At 41.5% G+C, this 18810-nt stretch overlaps 1 protein-coding gene across 2 annotated transcripts; it reads right to left on the bottom strand.

Moving 5' to 3' along the window:
• Positions 1 to 416: 416 nt before the first annotated feature.
• LOC116813467 (cytochrome c oxidase subunit 6C) lies at positions 417 to 16294 on the bottom strand. 2 transcript variants are annotated; one of them, XM_032760117.2, is made up of 4 exons: positions 16204 to 16294; positions 14480 to 14624; positions 9799 to 9927; positions 417 to 533 (listed from the first exon to the last, which is right to left on the bottom strand). In XM_032760117.2, the coding sequence occupies exons 2-3, from the start codon at positions 14591 to 14593 to the stop codon at positions 9814 to 9816; spliced, it is 228 nt and encodes a 75-aa protein (XP_032616008.1). In that variant the 5' UTR covers positions 14594 to 14624; positions 16204 to 16294; the 3' UTR covers positions 417 to 533; positions 9799 to 9813. The 2 variants fall into 2 exon arrangements, with proteins under 2 accessions (XP_032616008.1, XP_058299756.1); XM_058443773.1 differs by lacking the exon at positions 16204 to 16294 and adding an exon at positions 15794 to 15947.
• Between the last annotated feature and the right edge of the window lie 2516 nt (positions 16295 to 18810).

The raw sequence follows: 18810 nt of genomic DNA on the forward strand, positions 1-18810 counted from the left end.
TGGATTAGATATATATCCAAATTCTATTACATACTGTTAGCTTGTTATTAATAAAACAATACTGAGTCAGAAACCCTACATTTGAATTACCTGTTTCAACTATCTGGTGGTGACACAGCTACCAAATAGTGGCAATGAAGGCCAAGGATAGATTTTATTAGGATTCTCTCTCTTCTTAGAGCCCACAGTATAGTAGTCTTACAGGCTCATGAAGAACACTTTAATCCATAGACCAAGACCAGGTAACTGCAATGAAACGGACAAACTATCACAGTTACAGATGTGCTAGAACAATGAAATTTTAAAGAACACGGAAATCAAGTTAGCTTCATAAACAGTTAAATCCCAAACCAATTCTTATGCTAGTAAGTGCCCTGCATTATCATTAAGAACTGAGAAAGACTTACTGTCCAAAGTATTTGTTAATTGTTTATTTATCAAGAGGAACTATTTCTTAGCCCACATATTCATGTGTCATAGTTCAGGAACACAAGTCAGTGACAAACTTCTAGGTAATTCAACCTGAAGAAATTCTGTGAAGAGAAACACAAAGGCTAAGTTAGTGATAAACACTCTCTCAATACTCACCATCTTTGAGGATCAACTGAGGTCTATTCCTACTAGCAGACTTCACACCTTGATCACTCACCCTTAGCCACAGAAAAAGCACAGTTCAGGCTACCTGGACTCCAAGTTTCACTCTTCTTTATGCTCCTCTAAGCTCCCTGACCACTCTGAATAGCCTCTTTTCCATTTTGGGCATACCACACCTTACTCTCATTGCTTGTGTGCATTGAACAAATTCTGCTTTTTTCCTTCTCCTCAATTCTACGCCCACCACCGCCCCCACCCCCACCCCCACCCCCACCCCCACCCCCACCGTTATAGCCACATACTGTTTCTGTTCCAAGCCATATTTTTGTTCCCGTCTCCAAATATGTTCTCTCATATAGGTTTTTAAACATAATCTTAAAAATGGTAAAAATCTAACAAATTTAAATTAGCCTATTAACATCTTCTGATTATAAAATGCATGCTCACTGTAAATTTTGAAAATTTCAAAGTTAAAGCAGATATGTTAAGATTATAAACAACCATTAATATTTTCTTGATTTTTTTAATACACATGGTACCCAACTTACGATGGTTTGACTTACAATTTTTTGACTTTTTAATGGGTTTTCCAGGGTCTTAAATGCATTTTTGACTTACGATATTCTAAACATATGATAAAGCTTATTGGGATGTAACCCACATATATATATATATATATATATATATATATATAGTGCAACTGAAATGCTTATTTAGGAACACTGCCTGACAAAATAGCAGTTTCACATTCTCTGTGTCACAGCAAACTCATTTACAAGGCATAAACCCAGACTGAAGTGGCAAAAAGAAACTACATTGTTCTTTTTTGTTGAATATACACATAAGATTCCAGAGTAGGAAGTCTCATCAAGGTACTTCATACATGCTATCAAAATCAATTTAGATGACTTTTCATCAGCACACCAGTTAGTCCTTTTCTAGATAACAGAACTTTAATTCACACTGTCCATGAGGCGTAAGGACCTTGTGAATACAACAGACCAAACCAGACCTATGGAAAGACAGCTAGTCACTCGTGGACACCCACCTAACAAACCATACTGTCCCAAATACTTTTTTTTTTAAAGTGACTTCTAAAAGTGTAACATTCATCATGCCAATCTAGCAATTAATAGCATAACCTATAAAAATGATTTTGAACATAAAAAGTAGTTTCATGTCAGCAAGATAGACTGTGAAGCTCCAGGCCCCCAAACCCCCACAAAAAATAATGAATAAACATATGGACCAAAAATTTAAAAATGTTTAGCTTTATGAGAACTCTGGAAACCAGTTGAGCAGCAACCAAAGGAACCACCTATCCAAGAAAAAGCCACACTCAAAGTAGCAGGAAATTTCATGGTATTTTTGCTCACTCTTGCCAAATGCCCTCCTCAGTGCAATAGAGTCAGAGGAAAACTACCCTGGCTCTTCCCTCAGGACATAAGGTAAAGAATGAAACTGACCTGCAATGTTCTGGTTTGTGTGGAGCTGCCCAAGGGACTGCTTTCTGTCTTGCCTGAATCAGAGTGCTAATGGCAACAATGGCACAGTTTGGATAGGAGGTTGGAAAGAGCTGAAAGCAATGATGGGTACCACGGCATGAGTGAGCCTGCAGGGGAACACAGACCTACAGAAACCTGTGGGCAAGAGATCAGAGGCAAAAGAATATAACAGAACAGCTAAGACTCCAAGACGAAACTGGAGGCAAACTCAGGAAAACTAAGAAAAACTGAAAAGCAGCTGAGTATAGGAGGAAACTAAAACTAATGCATATGCACAGGCCCAGGGAAGAAGGCATCCCCAGAAAAAGTTGGAGAGGACACCAAGCCTTTATGGTGCGCCAATCAGTGAAGGCCTTTCCATGCATGGAGCCAGTCTGCAAAGGGACAGGTAGCTGGTTTTGCAAATGCCTGAATTTCACAAAAGATCACAAGGCACACAAACAAATAGGGAAACACGGACGGTTGAAAGAAAGAAATCTCCACAAACCAACCCTAAAGAAACAGAGGCTGCTGACTTACTCTATAAAACCTTAAGAACAACTATCTAAAAAATGCTCAATGAGCTAAAGGAGAATGTGGACAACTAAGCAAAATTAGGTAAACTATATAAACAAGTGAGAATATAAACAAAGAGAAAATTATTTCTAAAAACCAAACACATTCTGGAGCTGAAAAATATAGTAACTGAATGGGGGGAGAAGGGGTCAGAATCACTAGAGAGATTTAACAGCAGACTCAGGCAGAGGAAAGAATCAGGAAACTTGAAAACAGATCATTTGAAGTTATCAAGTCTGAAGAGCAGGCCAGACATGGTGGCTCATGCCTGTAATCTGGGAGGCCAAGGCGGTAGGATCACCCGAGCCTAGGAGTTCAAGACCAGCCTAGGCAACACGGTGAGACCCCATCTCTATAAAATTAAATTAAATTTTAAAAGTCTGAAGAGAAAAAAAAAAAAGTAACTAGCTTAAGATATCTGACTATATCAAGCAGACCAATATAGGTATTATGGGAGTCCCAGAAGAGAAAAAGGGCAGAGAGCTTAAAAAACTAAACAAAACACCTGTCAACTGAGAATAATACATCTCACAAAACAGTCCTTCAAAAATGAAGGAGAAATTCCCAGATAAAAAAAAGGAGTTTTACCATTAGATTTGCCCTACAGAAATGCTAAAGGGAATCCTTCAAGTTGAAACAAAAAGGACACTAGTCAGTAACTCAAAGCCATGTGAAAATATAAAGTTCTCTGGCAAAGAATATAGAAGCTTATATTAAAATTTGGTTTGTGCCAGGTACAGTGGCTCATGCCTGTTATCCCAGCACTTTGGGAAGCCCAGGCAGGCAAATCACTTGAGGTCAGGAGTTCGAGACCAGTGTGGCCAACACAGTGAAATCCCATCTCTACCAAAAATATAAAAATTAGCTGAGCACAGTGGGGTGCATCTGTAATTCAAGCTACTCAGGAGGCTGAGGCATGAGAATTGCTTGAACCCACGAGGCGGAAGTTGCAGTGAGCCGAGATTGCATCACTACATTCCAGCCTGGGTGACAGAGTAATACTCCGTCTCTTAAAAAAAAAAAAATTGGTTTGTAAATTCATTTTTAATTATTTTATAGGATTTAAAAGACAAAAGCATAAGAAGTAACTATATAGGTCCATGTTAACGGATACATAATATATAAACACATAATGTGTGACATCAGTAACACAGGAGAAGAGGGTGGTGCTGTAAAGGAGTTGAGTTTTTACATGCAATTGAAGTTGTTTTAAGTTTAAAATAAATCGTTATTAACTTTAGCATATTTCATGTAATCCCCATGGTAACCACAAAGAAAATACTGAATATAAAAGGAAAGACTGAAACATGTCACTATAAAATAAGAGGAAAAAATGAGACAAGCTGTAAGACATATAGAAAACAAAATGGCAATACTGTCTTTATCAGTAATTACCTTAAATGTAAATGGATTAAACTCCCCAACTAAAAGACAATGACAGAATGGACTAAAAACCTGGATCCAATTATATGCTGTCTACAAGAGACTCACTGTAGATCTAAGGACATACAAGTTGAAAGTGAAAGGGTAGAAAAAGGTGTCCCACACATACAGTAACCAAGAGAACAGGGGTAGCTACACTAAATCAGACAAAATAGACCAAGTCTAAAATGTTTCAAGAGACAAAAAAGAACATTCTATAATTTAAAAAGATTAGTTCACCAATAAGATCTAGCAATTATAAATACATATGCACCAAACATCAGAGCTCTAAATATATGAAGCAAACACTGACAGAATTGAAGGGAGAAGCAGACAGCTCTACAATAGCAGTAGAGGACTTCATTACTCCACTTTCAATAATTGATAGAACAACTAGATAGAAGGATTAATAAGAAAACAAAGGACATGAACAACACTACAAATCAACTGGACTTAACAAAACACTCCAGCTAACAACAGAATACACATTTTTCCCAAGAGAACATGGAACATTCTCCAAGACAAACCATATGTTAGGTCACAAAATAAGTCTTAAATTTTAAAAGACTGGAAATCATACAAAGTATCTTTTCTGATCACAATGGCATGAAATTAGAAATCAAAAGCCAAAGGAAAAGAGGAAAATCCACAAATGTGTTTAAGTTAAACAGACTCTTATCAATAAATTAAAAAATAAATTACAAGGAAATGTTAAAAAAAGTATATCAACTTAACTTTACTTAAGAACTAGAAAAAGAGGAATTAAACCCAAATGTAGCTGAAGTAAATAATATTAGAGATAAACAAAATAGACTACAAAAGAGAAAAATCAAAGCCAACAGTTACTTCTTTGAAAAGATCAAATCGACAAACCTTTAGTCAGACTAATAAAAAAAGAGAACCACCAAATAACAGAGGGAACATTACAACTGATTTTACAGATCTAAAAAGCAGTGTGAATGCTATGAACAATTATATGTAAACAAAATGGATGACCTACATGAAATAAAAATACACAACTCAAAAAAAAAATTTGTGGGGGAGTGCAGACAGCATCTCCCTCTGATGCCTAGGCTGGAGTGCAGTGATGCAATCACTGCTCACTGCAGCCTTGACCTCCCAGGCTCAGGTGATCTTCCCAGGTAGCTGAGACTGCAGGCGTGCACCATCACACCCACATTATTTTTTGTATTTTTTTTTTGTAGAGATGGGGTTTCGCCATGTTGCCCAGGCTGGTTTCAAACTCCTGGGCTCAAGCAATTCACCTGCTTTGGCCTCCCAAAGTGCTGGGATTACAGGCCTTATGAGCTACCACATCCACTCTAGAAACACAACCTAACCAAGACTGGATCAGGAAAACAATAATCTGAACATCTATAACTAGTAGGAATTTTTAATCAGTAGCCAAAAACCTCAACAAAGAAGAGTCCAAGACCATATGGTGAATACTACTAAACTTTTTTCGAGACAGGGTCTCATATTCTGTTATCCAGGATGGAGTGCAGTGGTGTGATCATAGCTTACTGCAGCCTTAAACTCCTGTGCTCAAGTGAACCTCCTGCCTCAGCCTCCCAAGTAGCTGAGACTACAGGCATGCACCACCACACTCAGCTAACTTTTAATATAGATGTGTGTGTGTGTGTATATATATATGTGTATGTGTGTGTGTGTGTGTGTATATATATATATATATATTTTTTTTTTTTTTTGGTAGAGACGGGGTCTTGCCATGTTGCACAGGCTGACCTGTAACTTCTGGGCTATAGTGATCCTCCTTTCTCAGCCTCCCAAAGTACTGGGATTACAGGCATGAGCCACCATGCCCAGCCCTCTACGAAACCAGCACCAATCCTCCTCAAGTTTTTCCAAAAACGATGAGGAAAAGGGAAAATTTCCACATTCATTCTATAAGGCCAGCATTATCCTGATATCAAAGACAAATACACAAGAAAACTATAGGCCAAATCCTTGAACACAGATGGATAATTCGTCAACAAAACACTAGCAAACCAGATTTGACAGCGCATTAAAAGAATCATATACTATGATTAAGTGGGATTTATCCCTAGGATGCAAGGACAGTTCAACATATGCAAATCAACAGATGTGACATACCACACTGACAGAATGAAGGATAAAAAACACATCTCAAAAAATGCAGAAAAAGTATTTGACAAAATTCAACATCCTTTCATGATCAAAACTATCAACAGAAGGAATGTACTCCAACCCAACAATGGCCAAAAAGGACAAGCTAGTATACTGAACACGGAAAACATGAACGCTTTTCCTCTAAGACCTAGAACCAGACAAGGATGCCCACTCTTGCCACTTCTATTCAATGTAGTACTGGAAGTCCTAGCCAGAGCAATGAGGCAAGAAGGAATAAGCAACATCCAAAAAGGAAAGGAATAAGTAAAACTATCTGTTTACAGATCATATAACGTTACCTCCAGCAAACCCTAAAGATTTCTAACACACAAGTGTCAGAATAAATGAATTCTGCTAAGTTGGAGGATACAAAAATCAGCTCTTTCTATACACCAACAATGAAGGAAATAAAGGAATTCCTGATAAAGGAAATTAAGAAAATAATTCTATTTATAATAGCACCAAAAATAATACTTAGGAATGTATTTAACCAGGAATATGAAAGACTTAAACACTGACCTAGATGAAACAGATATATACCTGTACACTGCTAAAAAAAAATTAGCAAATCTCAATCATGCAATCCCCATGGTAACCACAAAGAAAATACAGAATATACAAGAAGGAAATAAGAAGGAAACTGAAACATGTCACTATAAAATAAAGGAAAAGTATGGAAAGAAATGCGTGTCCTTGGACACACTGTTTTGATTATACTAGTCTCCTTTTATCCAAGGTGATATGTTTCAAGACCCCTCCAGTGAATTCCTGAAACTATGGATGGTACCAAATCCTATATAGCTATGTTTTTTCCTATATATACACATGCCTATAATAAAGCTTAACTCATAAATTAGGCATAGTAAGAGATTAGCAACACTAAAAGAAATTAAAGATGCAAAATACTGCTAAAAGAAATTAAAGATACAAATAAGAGGAAAGACATCCTGTGTTCATGGATTGGAATACTTAATATTGTTAAGATGTCCATACTACCAAAAGTAATCTACAGATTAAATGCAATCCCTACCGAAATCCCAACGGCATTTTTTACAGAAATAGAAAAATCATCCTAAAATTCACAGACTCTTAAGGAACCACATATTTGTGGCTAGAACACTCTCAGGGCGGGGGGGCAAAAAGAACAAAGCTGGAGGACTCACACTTACTGATTTTAAAGCATACTACAAAGCTACAGTGTAGCAGTCATCCCTTATTTGTGGTTTAACCTTCTACTGCTTCAGTTCTACCCACAGTCAACTGTGGTTCAAAAACAGGTGAGTACAGTACAGCAAGATATTGAGAGATCACATTCACCTTTTATTACTATACACTATAATTGTTCTATTTTGTTATTGTTGCTAATCTCTTACTATACCTAATTTATGAGTTAAACGTCATCATAGGTATGTATGTACAGGAAAAACAACATAATATATATAGGGTTTGGTACTATCTGTGGTTTCAAGAATCCCCTGGAGGGGTCTTGAAACATTACCTTAGATAAAACGGACTACTGTAATCAAAACAGTGTAGTACTGCCCCGAAGACAGACATACAGACTAATGAAATAGCCCAGAAATAAACTCTCACATTTAGAGTCAAATGATTTCACCAAGGTACCAATGCCATTCCATGGAAGAGGACAATCTTAAATGATTTTGAGAAAACTGGATACCACATGTGAAAGAATACAGTTGGATCTTTACACCCTAGACAAAAATTCAAGTGAATCAAAGATCTAAACATAAGAGCTAAAACTACAAAAGTCTTAGAAGAACACATAAAAAAGACTTCATGACATTGGATTTGGCAATGACTTACTGAATATGACACTAAAAGCACACAGAACAAAAGTAAAAATAAATTCGACATCAAAATTTCTGTGCATCAAGGGACACAACAGAGTGAAAAGGCAACCTATGAAATGGTAGAAAATATTTACAAATCATATCTGATAAGGGGTTAATATCTAGAATATATACAGAACTACAACTCAACCAATAAACAAAATACCAAATTTGAAAATGAGCAGAACTGAATAAACATTTCTCCAAAGATAACATACAAATGGCCAATAAGCACATGAAAAGATGCTCAAGAACACAACTAATCAGGGAAATGCAAATCAACACCACAAAGATACCACCTCATACCTATTAGGATGGCTACTATCAAAAAATGCCAAAATTATGCCAGGCACAGTGGCTCACGCCTGTAATCCCAACACTTTAGGAGGCCAAGGTGGACGGATCGCCTGAGCCCAGGAATTCAAGCACAGCCCAGGTAATATGGTGAAACCCTGTCTCTACTAAAAATAAAGAAGTTAGCCAGGTGTGGTGGCACATGCCTATCGTGCCAGCTTCTTGGGAGGCTGAGGTAGGAAGATCTCTTGAGCCTCGGAGGTTGAGGCTGCAGTGAGCCATGATCGCACTACAGCACTACAGCCTGGGTGACAGAGGGAGACCCTGTTAAAAAAAAAAAACCAACAAGTGTTGGGGAGGATGGAAAGAGTGTAAAATGGTGCAGCCACTATGGAAAATGGTATGGCAGTTTCTTAAGAAATTAAAAATCATATGATCCAGCAATTCCACTTTTGAATATACCCCAAAAGAATTGAAAGCAAGGCCTTGAAGGAATATTTGCATGCCTAGGTTCACAGCATCACTCACAACAATCAAAAAGTGGAAGCAACCCAAGCGTCTACTGATGGATGAATGGATAACAATGTGACATAACTAAAATAGATCATTCAGCTTTAAAAAGAAAGGAAATTCTGACACATGCTGTAACATGGATGAACCTTGAGTACACTACGCTAAGTGAAATAAGCCAGTCACAAGAAAACAAATACCGTGTGATTCTACTTATGAGATGCCTGGGGTAGCCAAATTCTTAGAAAGTAATACAGTGGCTGCCAGGGTGAGTGGAGGTGTGAATGGGTTGCTTAATGGATACAGAGTTTCAATTCTGTAAGATGATGAGTTCTGGAGACTGGTTGCACAACAATGTGAATAACACTACTAAACTGTACAATTAAAAATGGTTAAGATGGCAAATTTTATATTATAGATGCTCCTTAACTTACCATCAGGTTACATTCTGATAAAACCATCGTAAGTTTAAAATATCTTAAGTTGAAAATGCATTTAATACATCTAACCTACATCATAGCTTAGCCTTCCCTATCTTAAATGTGCTCAGAACACTTATGTTAGCCTACAGTTGGAGAAAATCATCTAACACAAAGCCTAGCTTATAATAAAACACTGAGTATCTCACACAACACTACAGAGTACAACATCAGCTGTTTACCCTTGTGATTATGTGTCTGACTGGGGGATGTGGTCATTGGTGCTCCCCCACGTCACAAAAGTATTATGCCACTTATTGCTCATGCGGACAAAGATCAAAATTCAAAGTATGGTTTCTACCAAATATGTATCACTTCCATACCACCGTAAAGTCAAAAAATCTTAAGTCCAAACATTGTAAGTCAGGGACAGTCATCTGTATTTGCATTTTACCACAATTAGAAATTTTTTTAAGTAACTTCAAATAACCATATTACCTTTATATTCCAAGATTACTTTACACTCTGAAAGATACCAGCCTTCCTCATCTCCTCAAAATCTTTCATGGCATCATAGTTTCTGTAGAAATCTGCGTATGCCTTCTTTCTTTGATCAGCCACACGAAACTAAAAAGCAACCATCCATTAGAGTTTATTTTTCAGATTACTGGAAATTAGATTCCAGATTATAATATCTAAAGACAAGGTAGAACACATGTTTTTGTTCACCCTTTAATTTAAACCCTACATTTCCTAAGGGGTGGAGGTGGTGACAGATAAAAAGGAAGACAAAGTCTAAGAAACTGCTAAATCTGCAAAGAAAAGAATGGGGGAATAAGGCGTCTATTTTGTTTTGTTTGAGGTTTCCGTACACAAAGGGCAGGCGGGGTTCAACAGAGAAAGAACAAATGAAGATTCGAGACAAAAATGGAAAGTTTAAGTGACTTATTATGTTTTTTAAAAATGGGGTCTCGCCTGTAGTCCCAGCTACTCGGGAGGCTGAGGCAGAAGAATGGCGTGAACCCGGGAGACGGAGGTTGCAGTGAGCCAAGATCTCACCACTGCACTCCAGCCTGGGGGACAGAGCGAGACTCTGTCTCAAAAAAAAAAAATTTTTTTTTTAATAAAAATAAAAAAAAAGATGGGGTCTCCCTCTGCAGAAATGCACAGAAATCACGCTACTTGATGGAGTAATGCAGTAAGAATCCTTTACCTGACCAGTTTTACTGCTTCACTTCGATTTGAATTCCCAATTTCTTCCCAGTAATAAATCAAGAGGCAGAGGCCAGGCGTGGTACAATCCCAGCACTTTGGGAGGCCAAGGGGGGCAAATCACGAGGTCAGGAGTTGGAGACCAGCCTGGCCAACATGATGAAACCCCATCTCTACTAAAAATACAAAGATTAGCCGGGCATGGTGGTGGGCACCTGTAATCCCAGCTACTTGGGAGGCTGAGGCAGGAGAACTGCTTGAACCCGGGAGGCCTCAGAGGGTACAGTGAGCCAAGATCGTGACACTGCACTCTAGCCTGGGTGACAGAGCAAGACTCTGTCTTGAAAAAATAAAATAAAAAGAGGCAGAAGCACAAGTGCTGGGGGCCATCATTACATGTACGGTTAATTTGGACTCTCCCTACTTCACTTAGTCATCCATCTGACAGCGAGACAGCCAAGGGTCCTGGCAAAAACCCACCTTCAAGCCTAAAACAGCCTGAAGGCTGAAAGGCCGGACTGTTGGACCCAGATCCCACGACCCTGAGGGAGAGCTGCACATTTGCCCACCTTTTCAGGACTGATTCTTTTTGAATAATGGCCACAGGCACACTGGGGGAACAGGGTGGAACCAGGAGAAGCTCCACCTTGTGTAGTGGGGAGGAGCCTAGTCTCTTCAGCTCCTGTGTGGTAGCCTGGTATTCAATCTGTGAGGTGGGGGCCTGTTAGCAGGACCCCTTCTCACTTTGCTGAGAGTCTGTTTTCTTTTTTCCTTTTCACCCAATAAATTCAGCCCTCCTCAACCTTCAATGTGTCCATGTGCCTAATTCCTCCTGATCATGACACAAGAACCCAAATTTAGCTAAACTAAGGAGCAAAAATTCTGCATCACATCCATCCCTTCTAAAAACATTTACTTCATGCCCACTATATATGCCAGGCAGCAGGAATCTCAAGGACCAAAAGATTTTTTGTGCTTGTCTCTCCAAAGAGTCCCAAAGCATAGGTCCACTTAGTGCTCTCACTCAGTGTTCCATCTCCTCTTTGCTCTCCCAGTTCTCCCTAACTTTTTTTTTGAGACAAAGTCTGGCTCTATCACCCAGCCTGGAGTGCAGTGGCACTCCAGTGATCTCGGCTCACTGCAACCTCCACCTCCCAATTTTTTTTTTTTTTTTTTTGAGACAGAGTCTCACTCTTGTTGCCCAGGCTGGAGTGCAATGGTGCGAACTCGGCTCACTCTAACCTCCACTTCCTGGGTTCAAGCAATTCTCCTGCCTCAGCCTCCCAAGCAGCTGGGATTACAGGTGCCCGCCACCACGCCCGGTTAATTTTTTTGTATTTTTAGTAGAGATGGGGTTTCACCATGCAGGCCAGGCTGGTCTCAAACTCCTGACCTCAGGTGATCTGCCCACCTCAGCCTCCCAAAGTGCTGGGATAACTGGCGTGAACCACTGCACCTGGCCTGGCCTCCCAACCTTGGCTGACACCTCTGCCTCCGAGGCTCAAGCCAACCTCCCACCTCAACCTCCTGAGTAGCTAGGGCCACAGGCACATCATGTATTTTTTGTACTTTTAGAAGAAATGCGGCCGGGTGCGGTGGCTCACGCCTATAATCCCAGCCAGCACTTTGGGAGGCCAAGGCGGGCGGATCATGAGGTCAGGAGATGGAGACCATCCTGGCTAACACAGTGAAACCCCCGTCTCTACTAAAAAATACAAAAAAAATTAGCCGCGTGTGATAGTGGGCACCCGTAGTCCCAGCTACTCGGGAGGCTGAGGCAGGAGAATGGCGTGAACCCGGGAGGCAGAGCTTGCAGTGAGCTGAGTTCACGCCACTGCACTCCAGCCTGGGCAACAGAGCGAGACTCTATCTCAAAACAAAACAAAACAAAAAAAAAAAAAAAGAAGAAATGCCCAGCTAATTTTTGTATTTTAGTAGAGACGTAGTTTCTCCATACCGCCTAGGCTGGTCTTGAACTCGTGAGCTCAAGCAATCCGCCCACCTCGGCCTCCCAAAGTGGACTACAGGCATGAGCCACCAGACCCAGCCCCTTTCCCTAACTTGCAAGGCTCAAATTCCGCCTCTTCTATCAAATAGCTATGACCCACAATAACTGTGACCCACAACATCCCCCAAAACCATTCTTTTTTTTTTTTTTAGTCTCGCTCTGTCGCCCAGGCTGGAGTGCAGTGGCGCAATCTCGGCTCACTGCAAGCTCTGCCTCCCGGGTTCACGCCATTCTCCTGCCTCAGCCTCTCCGAGTAGCTGGGACTACAGGCGCCCGCCACCACGCCCGGCTAATTTTTTTGTATTTTTAGTAGAGACGGGGTTTCACCGTGGTCTCGATCTCCTGACCTCGTGATCCGCCCGCCTCGGCCTCCCAAAGTGGTGGGATTACAAGCGTGAGCCCAAAACCATTCTTTCAGTTAGTTATGTTCTATCTTGCAATGTCTTCTAATTTTTTTCACCTCCCCAACTTGACTCTAAGTTTTTTAAGAACAGAGATTTAGATACATGCCTTTTGTGTCCTCCAAAGCACTTGGAACTCTACATTACCCAACACTGTACTGAATTTTATGCACTGCCTCTTATTCAACAGGTCCTTTTAATAACCTATTTGTGTGTCAGGCACCCAACAACAGGGTGCCACAGTAAACAAAAGACATGGTACCTGCCTTAATGAGACTCACAGCCCAGTAAAGAATATAAACACTAAACAAAAATTAAGTACACAGAGTTACAAAAGCAAAGCTCTGAATTCTTTCATGGGGTATTATGACAAGAGTGATAAACATATATATTATCAAAAACATTTTTATGGAAAAGTTGTAAATATGCAGCTTTGATTAAAAATAAAGGGTATAACAAATCCACATTAGGCAGAATGTTAAAATGCAATTCTGTGACAATTACTCAAGGTGTCAAACAGAACTATAATCGGCCCACCATTCCTGCATGTTCCACACTCATGGATTCAAAATAATAAAAAATGCTACAAAATTAAAAATACAGTATAAACTACTGACACAGCATTTACATTGCATTAGGCATTATAAGTACTCCAGAGATGATTTAAAGTATCGTCAGGGCTCCTGAACCAATCCCCCATGGATAGAGGGGCAGCTATGCTGCCTTCCCAGCCCCTCTGCATACTAGCTTCTGTAATGGGTTGAATTGTGTTTGACCAAAATTCATGTGTTTAAGTCCTAACTCTCAGTACCTCAGAATCTAAACATTTTTGGAAATAAAGGCTTTATAACTAAGTTAAAATGAGGCCTTTAGGGTGGGCCCTAATCCAATATGATTGATGTTCTTTTAAGAAATTCACAGGCCAGGTGCGGTGGCTCACGCCTGTAATCTCAGCACTTTAGGAGGCCAAGGCAGGTGAATCCCTTGAGCCCAGGAGTTCAAGACCAGCCTGAACAACGTGGCCATCTCTGAAACCTCATCTCTACAAAAAATATAAAAATTAGCCAGTTGTGGTGGTGTGTACCTGCAGTCCCAGGTACCGGGTGACAGAGTAAGACTCTGTCTCAAAGAAAGAAAGAAAAAGAAGGAAAGAAAATGAAAAGAAGGGCAGAAAAAGGAAAGGAAGGAAAGGTAAAGGAAAAGAAAGGGAAAGAAGTTCAGCCACAGATATATGCCCACAGAGGACCCTGTGAAGACAAAGGGAGCCATCTACAAGCCAACAGAGGCCTCAGAAGATATCAACCCTGCCAACAGATTTCTAGCCTCCAGAACTGCCAGCAAATTTAAGGCACCCAGTCTATGGTTCTTTGTTATGGCATTCCAGCAAACTAACAAGCTTCATTTAAAGATGGAGGACAAGCTATAGTTCCTGTCACACTGAGGTGAGTGCAGAAAGGGTTAGAAGGAAACACATTACAAGGGGGGATTTCTTTAAAAGATTTTTCAACCAAAAACACATACTTTATGACCTTCGGCACAAGGTAAAATACATACATACCTTATACAAAGCTGCAACCCCCAGGGATAGCACGAATGCTATAGCCATATGATTTCGCAGACGCCTGGCCAGAAGTCCACGCATCCGAGGTTTTGGCAAAACTTCGGGAGCCATGGTAGTTACTGTCCTTGATACGTACGCCAACCTTAAGAGATTCAGAAAATATGATTAAGTACCGAGTTTATTTAAGCCACAAACTTGAGAATGGCCACCTGGAAGCATTGATTGGAGTTGCCCTGAATATACACTCCGATTAGCAGCAGTTACAATTGAATGTTTTTCTTTTTTGGCAGAAACAGGGTCTAGCTACGTTCCCCAGGCTGGTCTTAAACTCCTGCCCTCAAGTGATCATCCTACCTCGTCCTCCCAAAGTGCTGGGATTCCGGCCTACAAGTGAGTTAAGAAAAAATTAGAGGCAATTCCTAAATTGTTTATCAAAATTTTACATTAAAATAACATAAGCTATTGACTGACTAAACGCTGTCCTTTGTGTCACAAATTCAGGAATAAGATTTGGGTTGAGACAAGGGTGAGGGGCAGGACTGAAGTCCAATACTCAGGTCTCTGTGCCCTGCACACCTCATGTAGCTCTCACTACTCTGAGCTTTTTTTCCCTTTCTCGGGTAAAATAACAAAGGAAAAACTCAGAAAAGATATCAGAAGGAATTATCATGCATAGTACATTTTACTACCCAGAGAGGCACAGCACGACAGTGGATGGTTTCCTCCCACAAGGCCTAAGCTGTCTCTTGGCTTAGCCTGTTTCATCTTCTCCCCGCCCCCCCATATACTGAGCGACTACCCTAAATAAACTCGACTAACTGCGGCACACTAGTAATGGGCGAGCAAGGGCAACAACAATCTTTCCCAACAACAAGAAAAACAAGCAGTAGCTCCGCATTGGTAATTAACGATTGCAAACCCATTTATGGAACATATTCTCTTCTAAAAATTTTCTGTACACTCGTTAAACCTTCGCGACAACCCTGTCAGATCATGAGGCAGGTGTTTTCCACGGTCACATGGTATACCATTAAAACCTGGACGGGAAAGCGGCAATTGCCATGAGGGCCCAAATTCCCTAAGTGCTCCTTTGCCCAGCCTCACCTAAAGACCTAAAGACCTAAGGGGCCTAAAGACTTTTGCGTCCCTGCAGGCCTTCAGCTAACGCGGCCGGGGGTAGGACGGGAAGCCGTGGGGCGACGGAGGTTGCAGGAAGCCCATCCTTTCCCCCTCCTGCGACAGGCACGGTGACCCTCCTCCAGCTTCCCAGCTCTAATTTAAAACGCTGCCAGCTGCTTCGCCTACACTGACCCTTGCGCCTCACGACCAGCTGCAGAAGAAACCACCACCCCTTTTCTCACGGGAGAAACACCGGGGCCAGATAGGTCAAATGACCTCACCAAGGTCACAATGGCTGGGAAAAAGCTCAGCGAGCACCGGCCCCGGGCCAGCTCACTCCGAAGCCAGCTGGGTTCTCAAGGGTCCTGCAGCCCACCCGGCTTCGGTGGGGCCGTCGCAACCCACCCCGGTCCCCGTGGTCCGCCCGCCGCCCTCCTGAGGCCGCAGCGGAAGCGTGAGGGGGTAGATGCGGCAGACGCCTGAAGCTTCACGACGGCGGAGAGACAGAGTCACGACTAAATCCGAGGCAGAGAGAAAGCGGGAGTGTGCCGTTGTGACAACCCGAAGTGTCGGGGTGGGGATGCAAAAGGAACCGGACTCACCTCAACACCAACGTCCTTCCTGACTAAAGGAAAAACGGACCGTGCTCCAACCGCGCGCAGGCGCAGAATAAGAGTGCTCAGCGAGAACGCGGCGACGGTAGCCGAAGGAGTTCAAAAGACCTCTAGCGCGCCCACCGCAGGTGACAGCAGAAGTTCATTTTCGTGGTCTGCTTCTTTCCTGTGTGACCTTGCAAAACGGGCTTGACCTCCTTATTTATCGACCTCTTTATCTTCTTAGTAAATTAAAGATATTAGTCGTACTCATACACAGAGTCCCAAACCATGTGCACAAACCGACATTTTAATGATAACCAACCTTACGCGAATAACCATTTGGCTTGGGTAAAAGTGAAAATGCCGACTTCTAGGAGCTCAGAGCCCAGACAATGAGAAAGACAAACAGATTAATACCGATCCCATGCAGCGGGCACTACCACAGAGACGTGGCCCAGCTACTGCAGAAGCAATTCTCTACCTGGCAAAGCTGAGGAGGTTTTGATAGAGGGGCGGTATCTGTGTGGGTTTCTTAAGAAAACAAGGGTTTTGAAGGAAGGCAACTGGAAGTTCGTGGAAAGTGGTGTAGAAGGGTGAGGCTCTTGTGCCTTAATGATGCCGGGCTGTTTTTATTGAAATAACCTGAATTTGCAAAGCATTATTTAAGTCAACCCATCAGGCCCTGTGGAAGATAGCTGGGACACAACAGATGCATGATATTGAGTCAATATATACACTGAGTACCTACTATGTGCCAGATTTTGCTAAACAAGAAGACAGATCTTCAGGGAGGCTCATTCTGGTCAGGGAGTCTTTGTCCTCAACCTATTAACAAACACTCTGGAGGGTGAAACCTGGCCACAAAGAAAGGTGCTAATTAAGGTTCAAAAGTAGGTTTGGACTTTACCAACGTTTTTCAGGCCTCTTATCAAGGGTCTACCCAGCTGAAAATCTTTGCATGGAATTTGTCCAGAGAGTAATTTGTTTCTACTCTCTTTCCATCCCCACCCTGACCATTGGCCCAGAGAAGAAGTGGTGAACTTCAGAGTTCACAGGGATTAGTGTATGTGAAACCATCAGGGAAAGCTTCAGACAAGACATGGAAGAGACGGAAGCAGAGCTGAGTTTCAGTCTAATGGAAAGCCTGGAAAACCGGAGAAATTGGAGAGACAACATTGGCTGGGAGAACATGGCAAAGACAGGCACACTCAGGGCACAGAGCCTGACCTGAGTGAAATACTGAGTGTTTGTTCTGTGCTTCCCTAGCTATCCAGTGAACCATAGTGAATGACTGAGGGTGACACATGAATAAAACCTGAGCGATAGGGATGAAGAGAGACATGCTACATATAGGTTCTGTTCTAGAGCTGAACAGACCTGGATTTGAGTCCCAGCTCATCAACTTGTAGCTGGCAAATTTCTTAATCTTTCTAAGTCTGCTTTCTCCTCTAAAAATAGTACCCATTTTGTTGGGTTGTGATGTAAATTAAATGGGATAATGTATATGCAGCTTGAGTATCCCTTGTCTGAAATGTTTGAGACCAGAAGGGTTTCAGATTTTGGATTTTTTCAGATTTTTGAGTATTTGCAGAATACATGCCAGTTGAGCATCCCAATCTGAAAATCTGAAATCCAAAATGCTCCACTGAGCATTTCCTTAAGCATCACATCAGTGCTCAAAAAGTTTTGAATTTTGGAGCATTTTGGATTTCAGATTTTCAGATTAAGGGTGTTCAGCCTATACAGTGCTTGACAAACAGACATTCTGAATATGCATTCCTCCCTGTGTACTTTTGCCTGTCCTGCATTCCTTCCATTTTTCTTTTAGTAGCAGTGCTTAATTGTCTTTCCAGTAATCAATCCTTCACTTCTAGCCATGTGATACCACAACAGTCAAATCTTATTCCAGACTGGGTGTGGTGGCTCACACCTGTAATCCCAGCACTTTAGGAGGCCAAGGCAGGCGGATTACTTGAGCCCAGGTGTTGGAGACCAACCTGAGCAACATAGACCACCATCTCCATAAAAACCTTAAAACTTAGCTGGGCATAGTGTGGTTTATGCCTATAGTCCCAGCTACTCAGGAGGCTGAGGCTGGAGGATCACTTGAGCCCAAGAGTTGCAGGCTGTAGTGAGCTATGACTGCAACATTGCACTCCAGCCAGACAGAGTGAGACCCTGTCTTTAAAAAGAAAAAGAAAAAACATTATTCCAGTTGAGCAGATGACCCAAGAGTAGCCAAGCAATGTAGCCCATCCCCTTGGCCACGGTAATTTGTTGAGGATGGGCACAGGATTCTGGCCAGGCCAGTGAAACTCAATTCTATGACTTCTGTTGAAACTACTGGGGGAAAAGATCTCTTTTTATAGAGAGAGGAGTTTGCATTGGGTTGGAATAGGGGTCTTGCAGATCTGTGAGAGTATAAGGCCAGAGGGTACTGTGTGCCTATAACGCGCCAAGCACAGCATATGACAAAATGACATGAAAAGCCTCATGAAGCTTTCATTCTAGTGGACTTCGAGGAAAAAACCAACAAAAATAAAAAATATATCTGAAGGAGGTAAGTGGAATGGAAACAATAGAGTAGGGGTAAAGAAAGTCTGTGTGAAGAGG

The sequence above is a fragment of the Hylobates moloch genome, unplaced genomic scaffold (genome assembly GCF_009828535.3).
Source record: "Hylobates moloch isolate HMO894 unplaced genomic scaffold, HMol_V3 SCAFFOLD_9, whole genome shotgun sequence".
NCBI classification, from domain to species: Eukaryota; Metazoa; Chordata; class Mammalia; order Primates; family Hylobatidae; genus Hylobates; species Hylobates moloch.

Coding starts and splice junctions, on each gene's coding strand:
- LOC116813467 (XM_032760117.2), bottom strand. CDS start 14,593: ATGGCTCCCGAAGTTTTGCCAAAACCTCGGATGCGTGGACTTCTGGCC. Junction 9,928..14,479: donor GGGTTGCAGCTTTGTATAAG/GTATGTATGTAT, acceptor GTTGCTTTTTAG/TTTCGTGTGGCTGATCAAAG.